General features: G+C 35.5%; 2 protein-coding genes across 6 annotated transcripts in view; one reads left to right on the plus strand and one right to left on the minus strand.

The window, feature by feature from the left end:
• Dock7 (dedicator of cytokinesis 7) overlaps positions 1–18,941 on the plus strand; it is a 174,308-nt gene that overhangs the window by 62,970 nt on the left and 92,397 nt on the right. The window lies entirely within an intron of this gene.
• Angptl3 (angiopoietin like 3) lies at positions 11,194–18,356 on the minus strand. Its single transcript, XM_027400477.2, has 7 exons — positions 17,862–18,356; positions 17,013–17,123; positions 15,714–15,828; positions 14,703–14,816; positions 14,358–14,453; positions 11,726–11,992; positions 11,194–11,378 (listed from the first exon to the last, which is right to left on the minus strand). Exons 1-7 carry the CDS (start codon positions 18,354–18,356, stop codon positions 11,194–11,196), a joined length of 1,383 nt encoding a protein of 460 aa, XP_027256278.1.

The following is an 18,941-nucleotide window of genomic DNA, read 5'->3' on the forward strand; positions in this document are numbered from 1 at the left end:
ATAACAGTATAAATACCATATAATGCAAAAAATAATATGTTTTCTTCTCTGTTTTCAGCATCTTGTTTGTATATTAGGCACCCTTACAATTCTTACTAGCCTCATGTGATTGTTGTGTGGCTGCTAATCTCAGGTTTTGCTGTACCTTCCTAGGTGATTTTATATTCATTCTTGTCTCTGTCAGTTTTTGACATTGCACCTAACACGACTTTTACACATAAACCATACCATTTTTGAGTGGCTTCTATTATAAGCAGAAAATGTATTTATTTCCTTACAATAGTGTATTAGACTCTGCATATTTTGTCATCTTCTTTCTGTCATATTCTAACCTTTTGCTTTCTCACTCCATTTTTGCTTCAGTGACCTTCCATTTGTCCTTGAGTAAAGTCAGTTGTGGCTAACAATTCACCATCAGAATTTCTTTGCCTGTCTTGCTTAAACATTGCCCCTAGAGGTTCTCAACCTTCTCACTGCTGACTGGTCTACTTCCTCACTCTTCCAGCTCCTACCTTCTTGTACCTGGAGGTTGTATGTGTAATTATGTCAGTATTTTTTCATTTGAATATAATTACCATAAAGGGCAATGGCTTATATTTTATCACTTACTTTCAGCATGTGTAATATCCTAGAACATAGAAAGCATATAATAAATATTTATTCACTAGAGTAGTAGGAGAATGGGGCTTTCAGTCATGGGTATGGCTATGACTCCTGGTGCCACTTTTACTTGTTGGATGGTTTAGGAAAAGTTACATATTGGCTACTCAGGTTTTTTTGTTTTGATTTTATTGTTGTTGTTATGGTTTTTAGTCTTTTTGGTTTGTTTGTTTTTGGAGATAAGGTCTCCTTATAATAGTCCTGGCTGTCCTGGAATGCTCTGAAAACCAGGCTGGCCTTGAACTCACAGTGATCCATCTGCCCCTGCCTCCCAAGTGCTGGGAGTAAAGGCATGGGCTACCACCACTTGCCATACCCAGTTTTTATATTAATGAAAATATGAGGCATTTGGCTTCTCTTGGAAGGGTGCAGAGCATACATATTCCATGTAATTGATACTTGATGTTAGTGAATTCCTGGAGCTTAAATCTTACAAACACACAATGAAGGATGAAACATTCATATATGTCCATATATACTATGTATAGCATTTAAAGGATGGAAGTAATATGAATTATTCTACAAGTTATACATGAGACTGCTGGAAAGGACAGGAATAAGAAGAGATTGCATAACCCAAGCTGTAGATTACTTAATTCAGAAGTCTTCCATTCTGCTGCCTGCCCAGGAGAGCGTATTCTGCAAGAAGACCTGCAGTTTGTGTTTCTTCCTCTTACCTTTGCTTGAAGTATTTCAGAGTCAGAGAAAATAGTAGTTAGGAACTTGGTGTTATCTTTTCATTCATGTTTCTGCTTATTGTTGTTATTTAATTACATTTTAATATTTTTGAAAGAGTTATATGAGTATGCTTGAAGTTCACAGAGTAGAATAAGACTTAAAACTGAAAACAGATTTAAGTTATATTGCCAGCCTACTCCTGTCTTGATGTCCCAGTTCATCTTCCAGGTAAAGGCCTCTTCCTGCTTTTTGTGTCAGTCAGTGTTAGTTGTATGTGTGTTCATGATTAATACGTAGCTTTTCATGACTGAGCTGTGTAGATGACTATGAATTTTAGTTTGTGGATGTTGTTGATTATTGTATAACTTTTCACAACTGAGCAGTGTAGATGACCGGATTTTATTCCTTTGTTTTCTGCAGCTCATTCTTTCTCCTAGAATAATTAAGTTATTGTCCTCCAGCCTTCTGTGTTTCATCATTAAAGCTTGCTGACATGTCTGGCGTGCAGTGAAGAACATCAGGTTGCTTGATCCTCTTCTGTCTTGAAGCTTTAGAACAGTGGGCTTTTTCTAAGCTTGCCAGGCCAGTCATAGGTAGTTTCTGTCTGGAAGCCAATTTGCCATCATTCTAGAGATCCTTTACTGTTACTCATTATCCATTATTTACAATTATCCTAGAGATCCTTCATTGTTACTCATTATCTGTTATTTACCATTATCCTAGACATTATGTACTAGTATCTATTATCCATTATTTAGCATTCTCCTTGTGATTTTTTTAAAACCCACTAAGGGAGTCACATTTCCTATGTTTTTCTTTCTGGATGTATTTATTTTACTAAAAACTTTCAATATCTTCCTAATTATGATGCATGAAGGTACTTTTTAAAATGTACCTGATAGTCTTGTTATTGTATTCATTTCATTTATCTTTGCAATGAGGTCTTACCAGGCTGTCCAGGATGGCCTCTCATAGCTCCCAGGCTCAGGAGGCCTCCCACCCCAGCTTGTTCTCTCAGTGACTACAAGGACATGTTTCCTCACTTGGTGACATTACTTTTTTGAATCCTTATTCCCAGATTGACTGTCTTTCTAGGTATAGGATTCTAAGATGTAAATTATTTTTGCCAGTGGCTTGAAAATGTAGCTGCTCTCTTGCCTCTGAGTGGTGGTTTTTGAGTAGTCTGATACTATGTTTACAAACTTCTGTCTTGGTTTCTCAAGCAGTCGTTTCCAACTTGTGGGTCATGACCCCCACAGGGGCCATATATCATATATCCTGAGCACTAGATATTTACATTATAACTCATAACAGTAGCAAAATTACAATTATGAAGTAGCAACTAAAAAATAATTTTATGGTTGGGGGTCACCACAACACAAGGAACTGTATTAAAGGGTTACAGCATAGGAAGGTTGAGAACCACTATTCTAAAGGAGTTTTCCAATTATTTATTCCTTACGTTTTAAATTTTCACATTGGTACTACTTAGTGGTAGATGATTAATATTTAATGCCTTCTATCCTAGTCATTTTCATCTAAATTAGTCTATACAGTTTCATAGACATATTATAAATTTTTGTAATTTCAGAGGTGTTATTTCTGTATATGAGAAAAACATTAAGCTGTGACTAAGAGGTTTATTTGGTCTGAAATCTAGATATTGCTTGATTTTCCCATAGTCTTCGTACTAAAGGACAAAAGATACACAACACATATAATTGCATGTGTCATGAATAAAATTAAATATTCTCATTTCTGGATTATTTGTTTGATACATTTATTAAAGCAGGCCAGGATAACTTTAATTAAAGCAGGCCAGGATAACTTTATCTTAATAGTTTTTCCTCAAAATCTAAATAATCATTTTCTATAATTTTTAATGTCTTACCGGGGGCATGGTAAGATGATATAAATGACATTAGAGAATAGTATCTATATTAATTAATAGAAGCTATGAGCACTTGAGAAAATCATGTTATAGAAGTTAAATGGGGTTGAGTGCAGGACTTTCCAAGTGAGGAAAACCTTGCCAAATGAGGATTTTAAGTGTGTGTCCAGTTTTAATGTTCATACCCTCCTGAAGGGGATGATAAATAAATATATATCAAAGAATGAAGTACATCTTACACATTATAAAGTGTGTGATTTTGCTTTCGAATTCATGCAAATTATGTACATATGTAGTAGTAATTTCTTGAGGTAATTTGCTTATTTGGATTTGCTTTTGGTTTTTATTTTTTAACTTTGCATTACTTGGAATGATTAGTATCGATAAAGACTAATTGGTCATCCAAAAAAGTATAGATTGGTTTCTATGTTAGGATTATTTATTTAAATCTGAGATCAATTGATTTTCTTTCTCTCGGTATGGGAAAATGGAATCCCATATGCCCTAGGAATTCATGTATTACACAGCCTTAATGAAAGTGGTTTGAAAAGCATGAAGACACTGGACTTTGGAGGTGTAAATAGGTAAAAGGAGGGGATGGAGCTGGTGGTAGATGCATTGCATTGGGTAAAGGACTTGCTATAAAAGCCTGATGACTGAAGTTTGATCCCCTAAGAACTATTGTGGAAGGAAGGAGCCAGTTTTTCTTAGCTATCTTCTGATTTCTACATATGGGCCATGCATATGCCTCCCCTCCCCCATAATAAAATACAAAATGTAAAGGGAGGTTATGAAAGTTAGCATTGGCTAGTTTTGTTCCTTTTCTGGACCCTTCAGTATCCACGCGACTGATAACCATATGTGTATTTTTTGAGAAAGGTTGTTGGTATGTCATTTGGAACTCAGGATTCTATCTCTGCTTCCCAGATCTGAGAAGCGTAGACTGTCACTTCTGGATGACAGACTTTTTCTTTGTAGCTGGTCAGCTAGTTTTCAGTACAGTTAACTGAGAAGAGGCCCAGTGTTTTAAATCCTTTACATTGGTAAATGATATGTAGACATATAGATATCTTAGCAATCAAGAGTTGGAAGACAAAGAACTAATAAACCAGCTGTGGTCTGCATCAAATGACTGCTTATGCTATCATATTACCATACAAAAGATCCTGTGTAATTGTTACATTAGGATAAACAAACAATGAGCCCTTTCTTACTGGGATTTTATTAAATGTTTAGAATTTCTTAGAGGCTAGTAACTCCCTTGCAGTGTTACTTGTGTTCCAAATCATTTCTTGATGACTACTGTAGCCTTTGACTTGTACTAGATCAAGGTACATCTAATTGAGCAAATCCTTGTGCTTTATTGACATCTACTTTTTTGAGACATGTCCACATAGCACATGATATTCTTGGCAGACTGTAAGAGCTGTCCTCTTTCCCAGTAATAGCCTTACTTGTGATTGCCTGTTGAACTTTTGTATCTTTGTTTTTATCTAGTTCTTTTTTAAAGTGTGGCTAGCAAACGTGGTGTAACTAAGACTGTAAGAGAGATTGGTAATTATTAGTGTGAAGAGCAAAATAAAAGCATGCAGTTTGTTGTGATGCTGCCCTTCTCAGTCGGTTACGTGATTGTTCTGTTATAAGAAACCCTGCACACACACACACACACACACACACACACACACACACACACACACACACACACACGGGCAAGCTCGAAAAATGATTAGTGTAATTAATTACTATTGGCTTCCTCATTTTGTCAGTCAATGCATCATGTCATTTGTAGATCTGGGGTGTTCTTCTGTGTCAGGTAAGAACTCTAGTAGCTGCAATAACAAATGTAAGTTTTAAAACCTACTTTGAATTGTATGTTATTAGTTTTGTCGAGTTGTTTAATAAGCTTATAATGAACCAGTTCAACTTCCCCTAATGTTTTATTTCAAAGAACTGCTTGACTAGTCAGACACTGGTCAGTGTGAGCACATGGGGACGACATGCACTTGCTTCTTATAGTCTGTCCTGGTGTTATGGTAGATCTCCCTTTGCAGAGAAGTTCTTGTTTGTTGTATATATGTGAATCCTATGATCTTACATTTTTGTAATAATATTTTAGCTCATAAAATATACGGGTTAACAAAAGAAGTCAATTATGGTGAATTAAATTAGGTATATTTTTTTATTAATGAGTTAAACTTAAACATTCTATGGCACACTTCTTTAATCCCAGCATTCAGGAGGCAGAGGTAGGGGGATCTCTATGAGTCTGAGGCCAGCCTGGTCTACAAATTGAGTTCCAGGACAGCCAGAGCTGTTACACAGAGAAACCCTGTCTTGATAAACCAAAAAACCAATTCAAACCAAAACAAAACCATTCTCTCCTTTGATATAATCAAAAAGACTATTTTCTAAGTGGTATTTTGAGATATCCATAGTAGTTGGAATATAAAAATATTTATATCCTCCATATCAGAGTTCTTATATACTGCTAATACTGCTGTGGTTCATTTTTTTACATTCATAATTTAATATGAGTGACACTAAAAATTAAGAAAGTCTATAAAAACTCTTGAGTTGAGAGGCCAACTTCCTAGCACTTTTATATTGCCACCCATGTGCTTTTAAAAAGTTGGGGTGGTGGTGTGCTATCCCAGGTTCCCAAGGGAGAGAGAAACTTCCAGAAACAGGAACAGCATGGACAGAGTTCTGCTCATTTACCCTAAAAATTAAACTGTTTCCATTGAAAGTGTATATATTATTTTCTTAAAGGAGTTTGAACAGTGATAATCTAAAATCCAGTTTTTAAAAATATGTGTGTGTGTTTAAACATACTGTTTAGAAGTCCATTTAATTAAGTGCTTTCTCTGGCCATGAGCACCCAATGAGGCAGTTGGCAGGTGATTATTCCGGTTTGTGGAATTGTAGACTGAGAAGCTTGGTTGCTTCTCTGAAGATGATTAACAGTAATTCTACATCTTTAAGGTTGTTTATTGCTGTTTCAGTAAACCTAATCATTTATAGGTGTGTTACTATCTTAGATCATTTGAGCTGTAGCAAACAGTTTTTATGGTTTAGATGGAATTCTTTGTTACATTTATATTTTCTAAAACTCAGTTGGAACTTCACCATATGAAGGTGTATTGTAGGTACTTGTTAACTCTACTTTCATAGCCTTGAACTGCACAGTTGACACCAATTGAGTAATTTTGCCCTAGGTGATTTGCACCCACGGAGAACACTTTGGACTTTGCTAAAAGGGGCAATTGTTTGATGACTTTCAGTTTTCAAAACTGCAGTGTTAGATAATCACACAGTGCACACAGAAGTGCATTGCTTGTAGGTGTTGTGTTAGGGACAAAAAAGAAATATGAGGTACAGAAGTAGGATATGTAAGAAAACAAATTTGGAATAAGTTGTATAAAGTGAAAATTTAATAAATATTGGCTAATGCATACATCTCTTCTAATGGATGAGTGAAGTAACTGCCATGAGTTATGTTACTAGGAAGATGTCAGCATGAAAAACATGCTTATTGTAGTATGAGAAAATATGTAAATAGATTATACAGTAGCAGGTGACAATGGAATGAGAAATGTGTATACTAGTTTTCATATTGGCTAAGAGTAAACTCTTGGTATGAGATTTTACAGTAATTCACCAAGATCAGGTAGATAATGGTTGATGCTCTTAGCCTTTTAATTACTACTTTTTATTATAACCTGATAGGTTTACTTTTCTGTCTATTCAATGCTGCCATTTAAGGGCTGCAGACACAGTGCTGCATAATTTGAAGGAAGATCAAGTCACCATTTACGAGATCTGTGGACGAAGGAAGATCACCTCTACCTATCCAGTGGGTGGGGGGTTGCAGACAGATGGGATTAATTGGGAAAATACTAATAGGATGTTTTGTATATTTTTTGTTTGTTTGTTTTGGTTTGAGTTTTTGAGACAGGGTTTCTCTGTGTAACAGTCCTGGCTGTCTTGGAACTCACTCTGTAGACCAGGTTGACTTTGAACTCACAGAGATCCGTCTGTCTCTGCCTCCCAAGTGCTGGGATTAAAGGCATTCAACACTACCAGCTGGCGAATAGAATGTTTTAAAGTATGTAATTTTGATTTCAAAAGAGCAACGTTGTGTTGGTGTAAAATTGTTAAAGAGGAGCCAGGTGTGTGGTGCATACACACAATCTTTGACCTTAGGGGAGGCTGAGAAAGTTGGATAGCATGTTTGAGGCCAGCTAGGCTTATCAGGGTCAGGTGCTAGGGACATTGGATTGATGGAAGGATTTGTTTGAATCTTGTTCTTTAAGGCAAGTGCGCTTCTAATTGGGAAACAATCCCGTGAGTGTATAGCAGTAGGGCATATGTGAAATCCACAGAATAAATATGGCATCTTCTAGGAGCATCACTTCTTAGGAGATTTTTGGAGAAAATAACTTTTTATATAAATATAGATTTATGGAGTATGAGCTTTGATCCATATGTAGTAAGATCCTATGTTTCAAAGTAAGATTCCAGTAAAATCTGAGGAGAAGTTTATTCTGTGGCATGTCATTATCCTGTAACTCTAAAATCTGTTACAGGGATGTATTTTAATTATTCCCAGCCATTGTAGTTCTATAGTAGACAATCTTAAAGAAAACAGGCACCATGTTGTTATTATAAACTTGTTATAGTATGATTGAGTGGAAAATAAAATTAGAAGGTTAGGTGTACATCAGGCTAAAGGCAATCCTTGAGGAGAAAGCTTACCAGAAGATTTCAAAAGAAGGTTATAGGATATAAGAGAATGTGTTTACAAGTTTAAGTAAAAAGCCAGACCATCTCGAGGTTCCAGACTAATAGCCTGGTAGTGATAAAAGTTACAAGGATACGACGTTTAGAGAGGGAGGGAGAGGAATTGAAAAGAACTGTTAAGGAGCTGGGCTACTACTTGATGAGTCTCTAGATAGCAGAGGGGAAATGACTGGTTAGCAATGTGAGAAGGGGGTCTGAACAAAGATTATGGGTTGAATATATAGAGTTGGGGATTTGACCATGGAAAATACAGTCCATGCAGGTAGACATAATGTTTGAGTGTCACTTTTATAAAGGCTGCATTGTTGCTGGGGATGCCTCAGTCAGTAAAGTGCCTGTCACATAAGCTTGAGCACCTGAGTTTCAGTTCCCATCACCTACTACATAACATCCAGATATGGCAGGTTCAGTGACAGACCTTTGTCTCAACAAGTAAGGTATAGAGTGATTGGAGAGGACAGTGACACAGACATCTATCTGGCCTTTAATGTGTACACACATACACATATGTACACTCCTACATGAACACAAGCATATTTTCCTTCCTACACACAGCCCTTCTTCCCCCTCCCCCCCAGGAAAGGTTGTATTGCTCCATGATGATAAGAAGACAAGAGGAAGAACTAGACTTATAAAGATGGATCCAAGGGAGAGATAAGCCGTGGTGAGTATAGTGGAATTGGAGTGTGATTAGTAATCCGTATTAGAGAGAACAAAGAGAAAGTGGACTGGAAAAGTCCACTAGGTTAGACAACTGTGTGTCAGTGCTAAAATCTTCTCCAGGCAAAGCAGTGAGGACAGGACAGTGCTCTGTGACATGTAAAGAAGCCTTTCTCTACCAGAATAATCTCTCAATCTGAGCATTCTATGGGGGAAAAAAAGACCAATTTATTACTTCTAAAAGGAACAAAGTGAAAAACACCACAGGAAGATTTAAGAAAACAGAAAAGGAAAGCAGCTAGAAAAAGCACTTGCCGTGTTTGCATAATGAATCTTTTTTTTTTTTTTAACCCTGGAGGTGTTTTATTTATTTATTTTATTTTTTTTATCAAGGAGCCATTTTAGCATTCAGCTGTAAAACTCAAAGTCAGTTTTTGGCAGGTTGGACTGTAGCTCTGAAAACTGTAACTTTTTCATGCTTTTCTGTAGAAAAATATTAATGTAGGATCCACATAGACCATATGTGATTTTAAAGATTTGTGTAGCATAACTTAAAATATGATGCTGAGAGAGCTTCCCTCCATGTGGAATGGACTCCCAAAGTCCTTTCATATGCCAGGGATAAATACTGATCTGCTACCAGAGGCCCCATTGAGTGCCAAGGCCTCCTAAGCCCTGCCCAGGATGATATGACAGACTTAGGGAATACCCCATGGAGGGCCTTACCCTCCCTGGGGAGCAGAAGGAGGATGGGGTGGGAGGTGGAGGAGGAGAGGAGGGAGAGAGAGCAGGGATTGATTTGTTTCTAACTTGAACTAATTTAAAAATGATTAAAAAATATGATGCAAAATATGAGGCAAATAACAGTGTAACTTGCATACTACCTATCTTTAAAAACTTGGTTTAACTCAGAAAATTAGTTGTTGGCAGTTTTTTTTTGTTTGTTTTTTTTTTTTTTTTTTTTTTTTTTTTTAAGATATGTTTTTCTGGAGCTAGAGAGATGGCCCAGTGGTTAAGAGTACTGACTGCTTTTCCAGAGGACCTGGGTTCAATTCCCAGCACCCACATGGCCGCTCACAACTGTCTGTAATTCCAGTTCCAAGGAATCAGACGCCCTCCACAGACATACATGCAGGCAAAACATCAATGCACATGAAATAAAAATAAATAAAAGGATACATTTTTAATTTATGCTTATGTGTATGTGCGTATGACTTGTGTCCGTGTGCCTCTGGAGGTGAGAAGGCAGCACTGGATCCACCGAAGCTGGAGTTTCAGGTGGTTTTGACCCCCAATGTAGGCACTTCTAAGAGCAACATATGATCTTATAACCATAGAGTAAAAACTTTGAAACAAGCGCTAACAGGTGGTGTTATGATATAAATACTTGTATCCAAGGATCCTTGGGGAGTTAAAGTTTGAATTACTTTTTAGAGACAATCATATTCTTATTGTAATGTCATGTCTATGATGTTTTAAACATACATACCTATCAGGCTTTAAAATATTTGATAATCTATAATGACTTTTAATTCTACTTAAAAATGCACAAAATGTTAGGTCTACATCCTGCCTAAGGATAATAAATTCTTATTAAACTTCTATTTAATGCTACAAAGGCATTCATTTTTATTTTATTCTGACAAATGGCACTTAAAATTACTATCACAGTATTAGATGTTGAAATATGTAAAATGTTCACAGGGTAGATAGGCTAAATATATGCTAAGTTACTGTATTCTTTACACTGAAAAGTCAGTATGACTTGATAATCCAGACTTACCACGTTGGCAGATGTAGGCCTGGTGCAAACCCACCATTACACTCAGCTGTATGTGATATCCTTAAAAATCGTTTACTCCACATCATATTGTAGCATAATGAAGCATAACTTTAAAAGTTCATATTACAGATGTGTATGTAAATTCAATTGACTGAATTTAATTCTGAAACTAGTAAAATGGCATTGAGAACTTGCAAAATTCACTTTTTGAAGTTTAACATAAAAAATGTACTTTTTTGAAGTTGACATTTTAAGGTTTTTAATATAAGGATGTTTTAGAATTTGCCCCTTAGTTATGATATAGATTGGAACCATGTTTTTGTTTGTTTTTTGATTTTTAAGGCAAGGTTTCTTTGTTTAGCCCTGGCTGTACTGGAACACACACTATAGACCACGCTAGACTCAGACTCAGAGATCTGCCTGTCTCTGCCTACTAAGTACTGGGATTAAAGGTGTGCACCAACACACCCAGCTGGTTTGAACCTTCTTAAATTGATTTCCACATCTGGAACATGAACAAATGATACTGTTCGAGGGTTTATTGGGAAAGACAAATGGTGTTAAGTTGATGTGCTGATGTCTAATCTTAACAGTGACTTTAAAGCTAATTGAAAATTCATTTCTCAAGCTTTACATTCAAGATTTAATATTAGATTATTATGTTACAGTAATCTAGGAGGATTTTAATATTTACTTTATTGGCCTTTTAATTTGTCTCAGTTCATTCAAAGCTTTTTAAATTGGTAGGCTGAATCATCATTTTGGATGATTTGATAGAGTGTAATTTTCCATTCTGAGGCCTCCAATAGATTCCTCTTCTCCTGTCTGGCTTAGATTTGGCTCTGGGTTTGTTATATTTACCGTTTAGGTTGTTTTCTCCACATACATCATGCCACCACCAGCCTCCTAAAGAAGAGAGATGTGTGATTTAATTGGATAATGCCTCCTGTCTGGTAGCTGTTAGATGTTTTTCATGATTATATCCTTAAATCATATAAATGATACTCTATTGTAGGTGGATGTATCCAATATTAATTAATTTGTGTAACTCTATCAAAGTAGATTGTCTGAGGAGAATCACAGGTAAAATAGCCAGCTTAACCAGAGTTAGCACTTAAAACTACAACCACAGATTTTTATCTTTGGAGAGAATGCTTATTTGAGATTAGTATTGTTAAGAATTGATATTATAGGTAATAGTTAAAAGTGTAGGGGGATACTTTGAAGAAAAAGTATTGGCGTTAATAAAATACCTGAGTAACTTTCTGGACAGTAGAGCTGTCCCTTTGCTCTGTGATCCCATGTAGAAAACATCAGATCTCTGTGTTCTGGGAGTGCCTCAGGGACATTGCCAGCAGTCTCAGCCACATGTAGCGTGTAATTGGTTTCATGATTTCCAAGGCGAAGGGAATATTCAACATAGAGCTTGCTGTCTTTCCAGTCTTGTAGCTCAAGTCGCAAGATGTAGTTAGACTGCTTTACTATGGCATAGATCTTCTCTAGGCCCAGCCAAAATTCTCCTAAAGAAAAAAGTTGGGGTGGAAAGAAACCACTGTGTATTATTGTTAACTACAGATCAGGTCCTAACTGACTCGTTTGTCTTTGTGTATGCATGTGCCAGACTCTCACTGTTTAGCCCAGGCTGGCCTCAAAGTTGAGATCTTCCTGTCTCAGGCCTTCCAGTGCTGTGGTTACAGGTATGTACAGTCATGTTCCCTGGCCAGTTTTTACAGTTATTTTTAATTCATTGAAGTAAATGAGTCATTTTAGTTCTTGGTTACTTTGAAGTCTTGTAAAGCATGTATACTATTGGTGTTGTGGTGTATTCTTGTAATGTGGATACTTGGGAGTATCTTGTAATGTGGAGGTGGGACAGAAAGAATTGTACAGTCCTCAGCTACAAAGCTGTTTAAGACCATCCTGGGCAACACGAGACCCTATCTCAAAAACCCAAAACAAATCCTTTCTAAAACTTTATTTAATGAGCACTTTTGTGAAACACATGTCTGTGTCTAAGTATATGTACTGTCCCTCTCTTTCTCTTCCCCTCTGTTTCTGATTTTTTTCTTACTTTGAGGTCTGGGCACTGAATCTGACTTCATGCACATTGGGGAATACTGTCCCACTGAACTATAACCCCAGTTCAACTGTCCATTTTTTACGTGTGACTTTTTCTCCCTTGTTAATAAGTCTGTGTTAAGTCTATATTAAAATCTTGTCTTGATAAACCCCAACCTTGCTTCAAAAATGTTTTTACAAAATGTTTTATATATGAGGCATTACTATAGATATTTTTAGGTTTGGTCATTGATGGAGTCATACCTCACTTGTACCTCCTTATATATATATTAGAGGGTTATTAATATGCCTATATTCTGTCACAAGAATGTGTTCATATACTCAGTTTTGGATAATAGTGATGATATTTTTCTCAAATATAAAGTTAATTTTTTAAATAGAAAAAGAATCTCATAAATTAAGAAAACATTAGATTTGAATGTTTTGTTATTAATATTTTTCTCTATAATTAAAACTATTTTCATTTGGAATTAAAAGCAGCAGTAATATGAGTAGATCATTATACAACCTATATTTAATGAAAAAATAAATATTTTGTTATTGCTGTTGAGTTAGGAAACTTCACTTAAGGATTATAAATGCAATTATTTTTTGATTAGAGATAAATGAGTATTTTGAACTGTTGGTCTTTTGTTTTAGTGTTAAACTCAGTCTCAGAAGAGGTTAGAACTACAGAATATCACTGAATAGGCCTTCTCTTTAGAGATTTAACTCGTACTGTAAATAGAGAATTAAAAAAAAATTTTTTTTATTAGTTCAAATTAGGAACAAGCTTGCTTCACATGTCAATCCCTTCTCCCTCCCCTCCCCCTCCCTCCCCCACCTCCCCAACCCCATCCACCCTCCACTCCCCAGGCAGGGTAGGGCTCTCGACAGGGGCTCCCCAAAGTCCACCACATCATCCTGGGCCGGGCCTAGGCCCTCCCCCATGTGTCCAGGTAAATAGAGAATTTTAAAAATAGTCAAGTACTACTGAGTCTTGAAAATTTTGGTATAATAACAGATGCATTCTACTTTATAAGTGAGTACTTACACATTAACAAATATCCATTATGTGTGTTTGGATTTTAAGTATCTCTTTATCTCATATTCTTTTGCTTATTTGTATAGTTTAGTTTTGTGATCAAAATAGAATATTCTGTATCAACTATATCACCGAGAACAACAGTTGTGTAGTATATATTTGTAATGCTTGAATAAAATAAAATGAGTATTTAAGTAGTGAGATACTGTATCTCTGATGGTTCTGCTATCCATTCTGTTTCATTCTTTTCCTTCCATCCCAGTGTCATGCTAGTCAAGTGCTCTGCCCCAAGTATACCTCCAGCTCCATTTTAAGTTTGCATTACTTAATTCTTAAATGGAAGAGTACTATTATGCTATCATTGCAGCTCATTCTTAGCCTTCCCACTCTGTAAAGCCCACAGAACTTAACTTACTATTTTCCTTAATAACAATTATGATTATTATGAATTAAATTTTAACAAGCATACTTAAGAAGAGACATGTAATAGTGATAAGTACAATTAAAATAATTGTAAATACTAATATGTATAATATTTATCAATCAGTTTTATGAAGGCTGGGGTTTTCTTGTTTATTTTCACAGTTCCACTGCCCACTTTATAATTGTTTCTTAATTTATAATTCTTTTTTTTTCCCCCTTGGCTTAGACTGGCCTTGAACTTTCTTTAATCCTCCTGCCTCATTCCAACCCCCCACTTCCTCAGTATTAAGGTCTCAGGCCTATCCAGTTAATACTGTTAAATTAACAGATAAATGAGTAATGCAAGGAAATCACTTTACCGGCAAATCTCCCAAAACCGTTTTTGTAGTTCTCCCACGTTTCATTGAAGTTTTGTGACCCATCTTTTCGGTGTTGAATTAGTGTCCATGGACTACCTGGGGGGTGTGAATGAATGTTGTTATTTTTAGTAGATTAATAATTGACGGGAATAATGATCATGGTTTGAGTTTGGTTTTTATTGGTGACTTTGATACTTTTAGTCAAGAAAATGTACTTTATTATTTATTTTGGTCCAACATTTGCATGAATAATCACATTCTATGGGTTGATAACAGGCTTAGTCTTGAATAGGCGCTGAGTATGTTGAATTATTCCAGCCCATTCTCTGCTTAGGCAGGCTTTACCTGATTGGGTATCGCAGTACACATTAAATACGTGAGAGTTGCTTGGTCTAATGGCATACACACCGCTTGTGTGTTCACCTCTGTTATAAATGGCAGAGCAGTCAGCAGGAAAGTCTAGAATTAACAAACATAATAATGTAATATTTAGGAATAGAAATATTTTTGGAGCTTGAAATTTCAATGCTACTTCATGGAATTGCTATGAATGTTCAGTAATGTTTATGTTAAGGCATGTTTATTTGACGGCAAACTATCCAAATAACATTAAAATAACATTTCCAACTTATTTAGAAGAAAATCCACAAGTGAGAATTTTAAAAAGTATTATTATTTTTGTTAGGCACAGTAAGACTATTAAGTAGCGGATGTTTAGTACAGGGTTTGGTTCATAATTAGAATCAACAGATGTGTAGAAGCAGTGAAGGTACAGGAAGAGAGCTAACAGGTATTTTTCTTATGTGAATTACATAAACAAAAATAACTTTTGGCAACATATCATTTTGTTGAAGTCTGGCTGGAAATAATTGATTTTGTTCCCTGGAACCTTTGTTATATCTGTGAAAGATTTTAAGCAGATAGGAAAGTAGAATGTTTGAAGAAAATTCCATAATCTTTCAATTTTTACAAGTGTATTTCTTCTCTTTATACACATGAATGTATTTTGTTTGTTACTTTTGAAAGTAATTTTTAATTACCTTTTAATTACCTTTAATAATTACCTTTGGCCCCTTGTATAGTTTTCCAATTGTCTTTATAAACATGAACTTTATAAACATTCCTTTTCTATACCACAGTATCATTTTCTACCTATGAAATTAATAATCATTCCATGTTTTTGTATCAGCTTCATATCTTAATGCCATATATAGTGTTAAATGTTAAAAAATACAGGATCCAATTAAGTTGACATTTGGTGATGACATTTGATATATATGTCTTTTTACTCTTTTAGTCTAGATTAGTTCCTAAAAATGGTGAATTTTATATAGAAAATCCACCAAATTATCTTACCATCTTGTTCTATATTTTTTGTTTCATTCAGCTGAAGAGGGGGAGTAGTTCTTGGTGCTCTTGATTTAGAAGAAGGGGAATTTTCTGTGGGTTCTTGAATACCAGTCTTTCTGAGCTGATAAAAGAATATAAATCTACTTTTAAAATGCTATTGGGTATATAATTAGGGAATTCTGGCTAAGGATATCAAAAGTACAATTATTCATGCGTTGTCTTTCAGTTTATAATGTTACTGTTTTCAATGTTAAGAGCAATAAACTGGGCTGGAGATACAGCTGAATGGTGGCTGAGTGCCTGCTGAGCATTCGCAAAGGTCTGACCCCAGCTCTACAAGGGAGCAAAGAGGAATAAACAGTGCTTTCCAGAATGTAGAGACATTCTGTCCTTGAGACTTTTAATCAAGCATATTATTTAATGAATAACAAAATTAAGAGAATGACGCAAACAAAACAAGAGAGACATTGATTAGAAGGAAAAGAACCAGTAAGGCTATATGCTTTGCTTAAAATACTTGAATATATTCTCTTTCCAACAGTATGGGTCATAATCTCCACCAACTTTATTAACTTCTGTGTGCTGAATATGATATTGCCATGGTCAGTTCAAATACTGAGTGTCTACTATGTGTTGTACAGTATTTTGTATGAAGGATTTTAGTAAATAAAGCAATAGAAAAAGAATCCCAGGTTTATAGATCTTCCATTTTAATTCAGGGATAAGCAAGAAATAGCTTTATATTTGGGCTAAATGTAAAGAAAGATGTTGAGGAGAAAATCATAATGTAGTGGTTCTGGGGGAGACCTTCTGTTTTGATTCAGTGGCCTGCCGCAGCTTCATTGAACATTTTGTATCTGATGAAAGTATATGAGAAGTGCAGATACCTGACAAAAGAGCATTCTAGACAGAGACCACACAGACAGGCCTTGGGGGCAGCGTGTGTCATGCACTTGAGGAACAGCAAGGAAGCCAGTGAGATGAAGTCAGTAAGATGATGAAGGGCCAGGTCACCACAGGTTCTGGGAGTGATGGTGAGTAAAATAGGAAGTGTTGTGAGGAGAACAGATTCACGACCTGATTTAAGATTTAATAGGGTCACTTTACTGGAATCAGTTATGGATCCTTTTCCTTGCAGTTGTATTTGATAGGCTCTGCTGTTTTCTGTAGGACATGTGAGGAAACCACAAGACAGGTTGCACAGACAGTTTTGCAAGCAGATGATTAGTGGTGGAGTGCTGTCCTAACAGCCTGTGTTTACATCAGTCAGTGAAACAGATCCAACATAACATTAGGCTGACTTACCTGACTTTCTATTTCCTTTATCTGACTGTGCTGTTGACTTAGTTGTTTATATTGTTCTTCCACAGTATGGAGGAGGTCTTTGATGCTGTTATCTTGCTGTTCTACAAAACTCTGAACACAGATTGTAGTTTGTTTAAAATTTCCTTTGTCTTTTTAAGTTTTTATTTATTTGTAACAGTCATCTAATTTTAAACTAGTAGTGGATTAGAAAAGTGAACATTGGCTGTCATTGTCCTATGTTTTTTTCAAATAATATATACTTTTATTCTTATATTTAAAAATTGTCACATCAAAATATTTTTGAGTTTTATTTAAAGTAAAAGAAACAATGTTTCAGCTGGGTAGTGGTGGTGCATGCCTTTAATCCCAGCACTTGGGAGGCAGAGGCAGGCGTGTCTCTGTGAGTTCGAGACCAGCCTGGTCTACAAGAGCTAGTTCCAGGACAGCTACCAAAGCCACAGAGAAAACCTGTCTCTAAAAACAAAACAAACAAAAAGAAACAATGCTTCAAAGGAATTAGAATATACCATATACTATATTAATCTATTTTTGTTCATGGAAGAATGGTTTTAAATTTATTTTATATTTTTGCCTCTAGTAATAACATAATAGCTGAACATTATAAATTTTATTACTTAACTGACATTTAATTATCATATGAAATATAAATTTTAGCTCTTTTCAAGCAAAACCTGAATTGAAGTTATGGAAAATTTTATTTCCTAGGAAAATTTCTTTCTGCAAAATACTAAATATTTTAGTAATGAAGCAGAGTATTTAAAATAGTATGTCTTAAAAATGTATTTTAAAAAACCCACATCAAAAACAGAATGCTGTGATTCTACTTACTTTAAGGGATGTCACTTCCGGGTGCTCCTGAGCCCCAGGTTTGCTTTGAATTAAATTACTCAGCTGCTCCTCCAGAGCACTGACTTTGTGTTGAAGTGCAGTTTTCTCCTCTAGTAGGCTATCAAGTTTTGAGTTGAGTTGCAGTGACATATTCTTCACCTCCTCGTTTCTGACTCGTAGTTTGGATGTAGTTCTTCTTAGTTCCTTTTCCTCTTCTTTGATTTTGTTGGTTTGAATTGATAGATCATAAAAAGATTGATCAAATATGTCGAGTTTCTGAAATATGTCATTAATTTGGCCTTTAGTCTTATGGACAAAATCTTTAAGTCCATGTCCCAGCTGAAGGAGGCCATTAGCTAAAATTTTGACATCATCTAACATAGCAAATCTTGATTTTGGCTCCGGAGATACAGAATCAAATGATGAGTTGTCTGGTTCAATTCTGGAAGAAATTACTAGAGGAACAATAAAAAGAAATATTTTAATTGTGTACATTTTTTCCCCAATTATCCAATTTCAAGCAGTTTGGAACTAATTTCTCCTATAAGGAGACCTGAACCTTTTGACTTTATATACACAACTGTTTGCAATGTGCACACAGCTGGCAGATGAATGTAGTTAACCATTAAGCTGTGCTAACTTGCACGAATGTAACCCTCCCCCATGTTGAGTTAGATCAATGGCAAATGAAATCAAGGAAATGAGCAACTAGCAGGAGGTAATTTTAAAAATTGTTATTTAGTTAAATTTGCCATATTGAGAATTATACTTTCAGAATTAAGGTACCTACCTATTTTTTAAGTTCATTTTAATATTTCTTTTACTGTAAGAGATATGCAAATAAATCTTGACTTTTGATGGGTAAGTTTGTCATTAAAATTGAGGAAAATTCCAGGTTTGCCTTTATATGTTACTTGGCCAATGGAATCTTGAAATTTGCAGGAAAATGGATGGAACTCGAAGAAACCATTCTGAGGGAGGTAACCCAATCACAAAAAAACAAGCATGATATGTACTCATTCATATGTGGACCTGCTTTATGATACATAGTAGTGACTATGCTTTATCAGAGCTGTTTTT

This window comes from Cricetulus griseus, chromosome 2, assembly GCF_003668045.3.
Source record: "Cricetulus griseus strain 17A/GY chromosome 2, alternate assembly CriGri-PICRH-1.0, whole genome shotgun sequence".
Lineage (NCBI taxonomy): Eukaryota > Metazoa > Chordata > Mammalia > Rodentia > Cricetidae > Cricetulus > Cricetulus griseus.

Excerpts from the sequence above, each read along its gene's own strand:
- Angptl3 (XM_027400477.2), bottom strand. The coding sequence starts at position 18,356 with ATGTACACAATTAAAATATTTCTTTTTATTGTTCCTCTAGTAATTTCT. Across the intron at positions 11,993-14,357 it reads CGGTTTTGGGAGATTTGCCG|GAGAATTTTGGCTGGGCCTA; the intron begins GTAAAGTGATTT and ends TTTTTTCTTTAG. Across the intron at positions 11,379-11,725 it reads CTGTCCAGAAAGTTACTCAG|GAGGCTGGTGGTGGCATGAT; the intron begins GTATTTTATTAA and ends TCTCTTCTTTAG.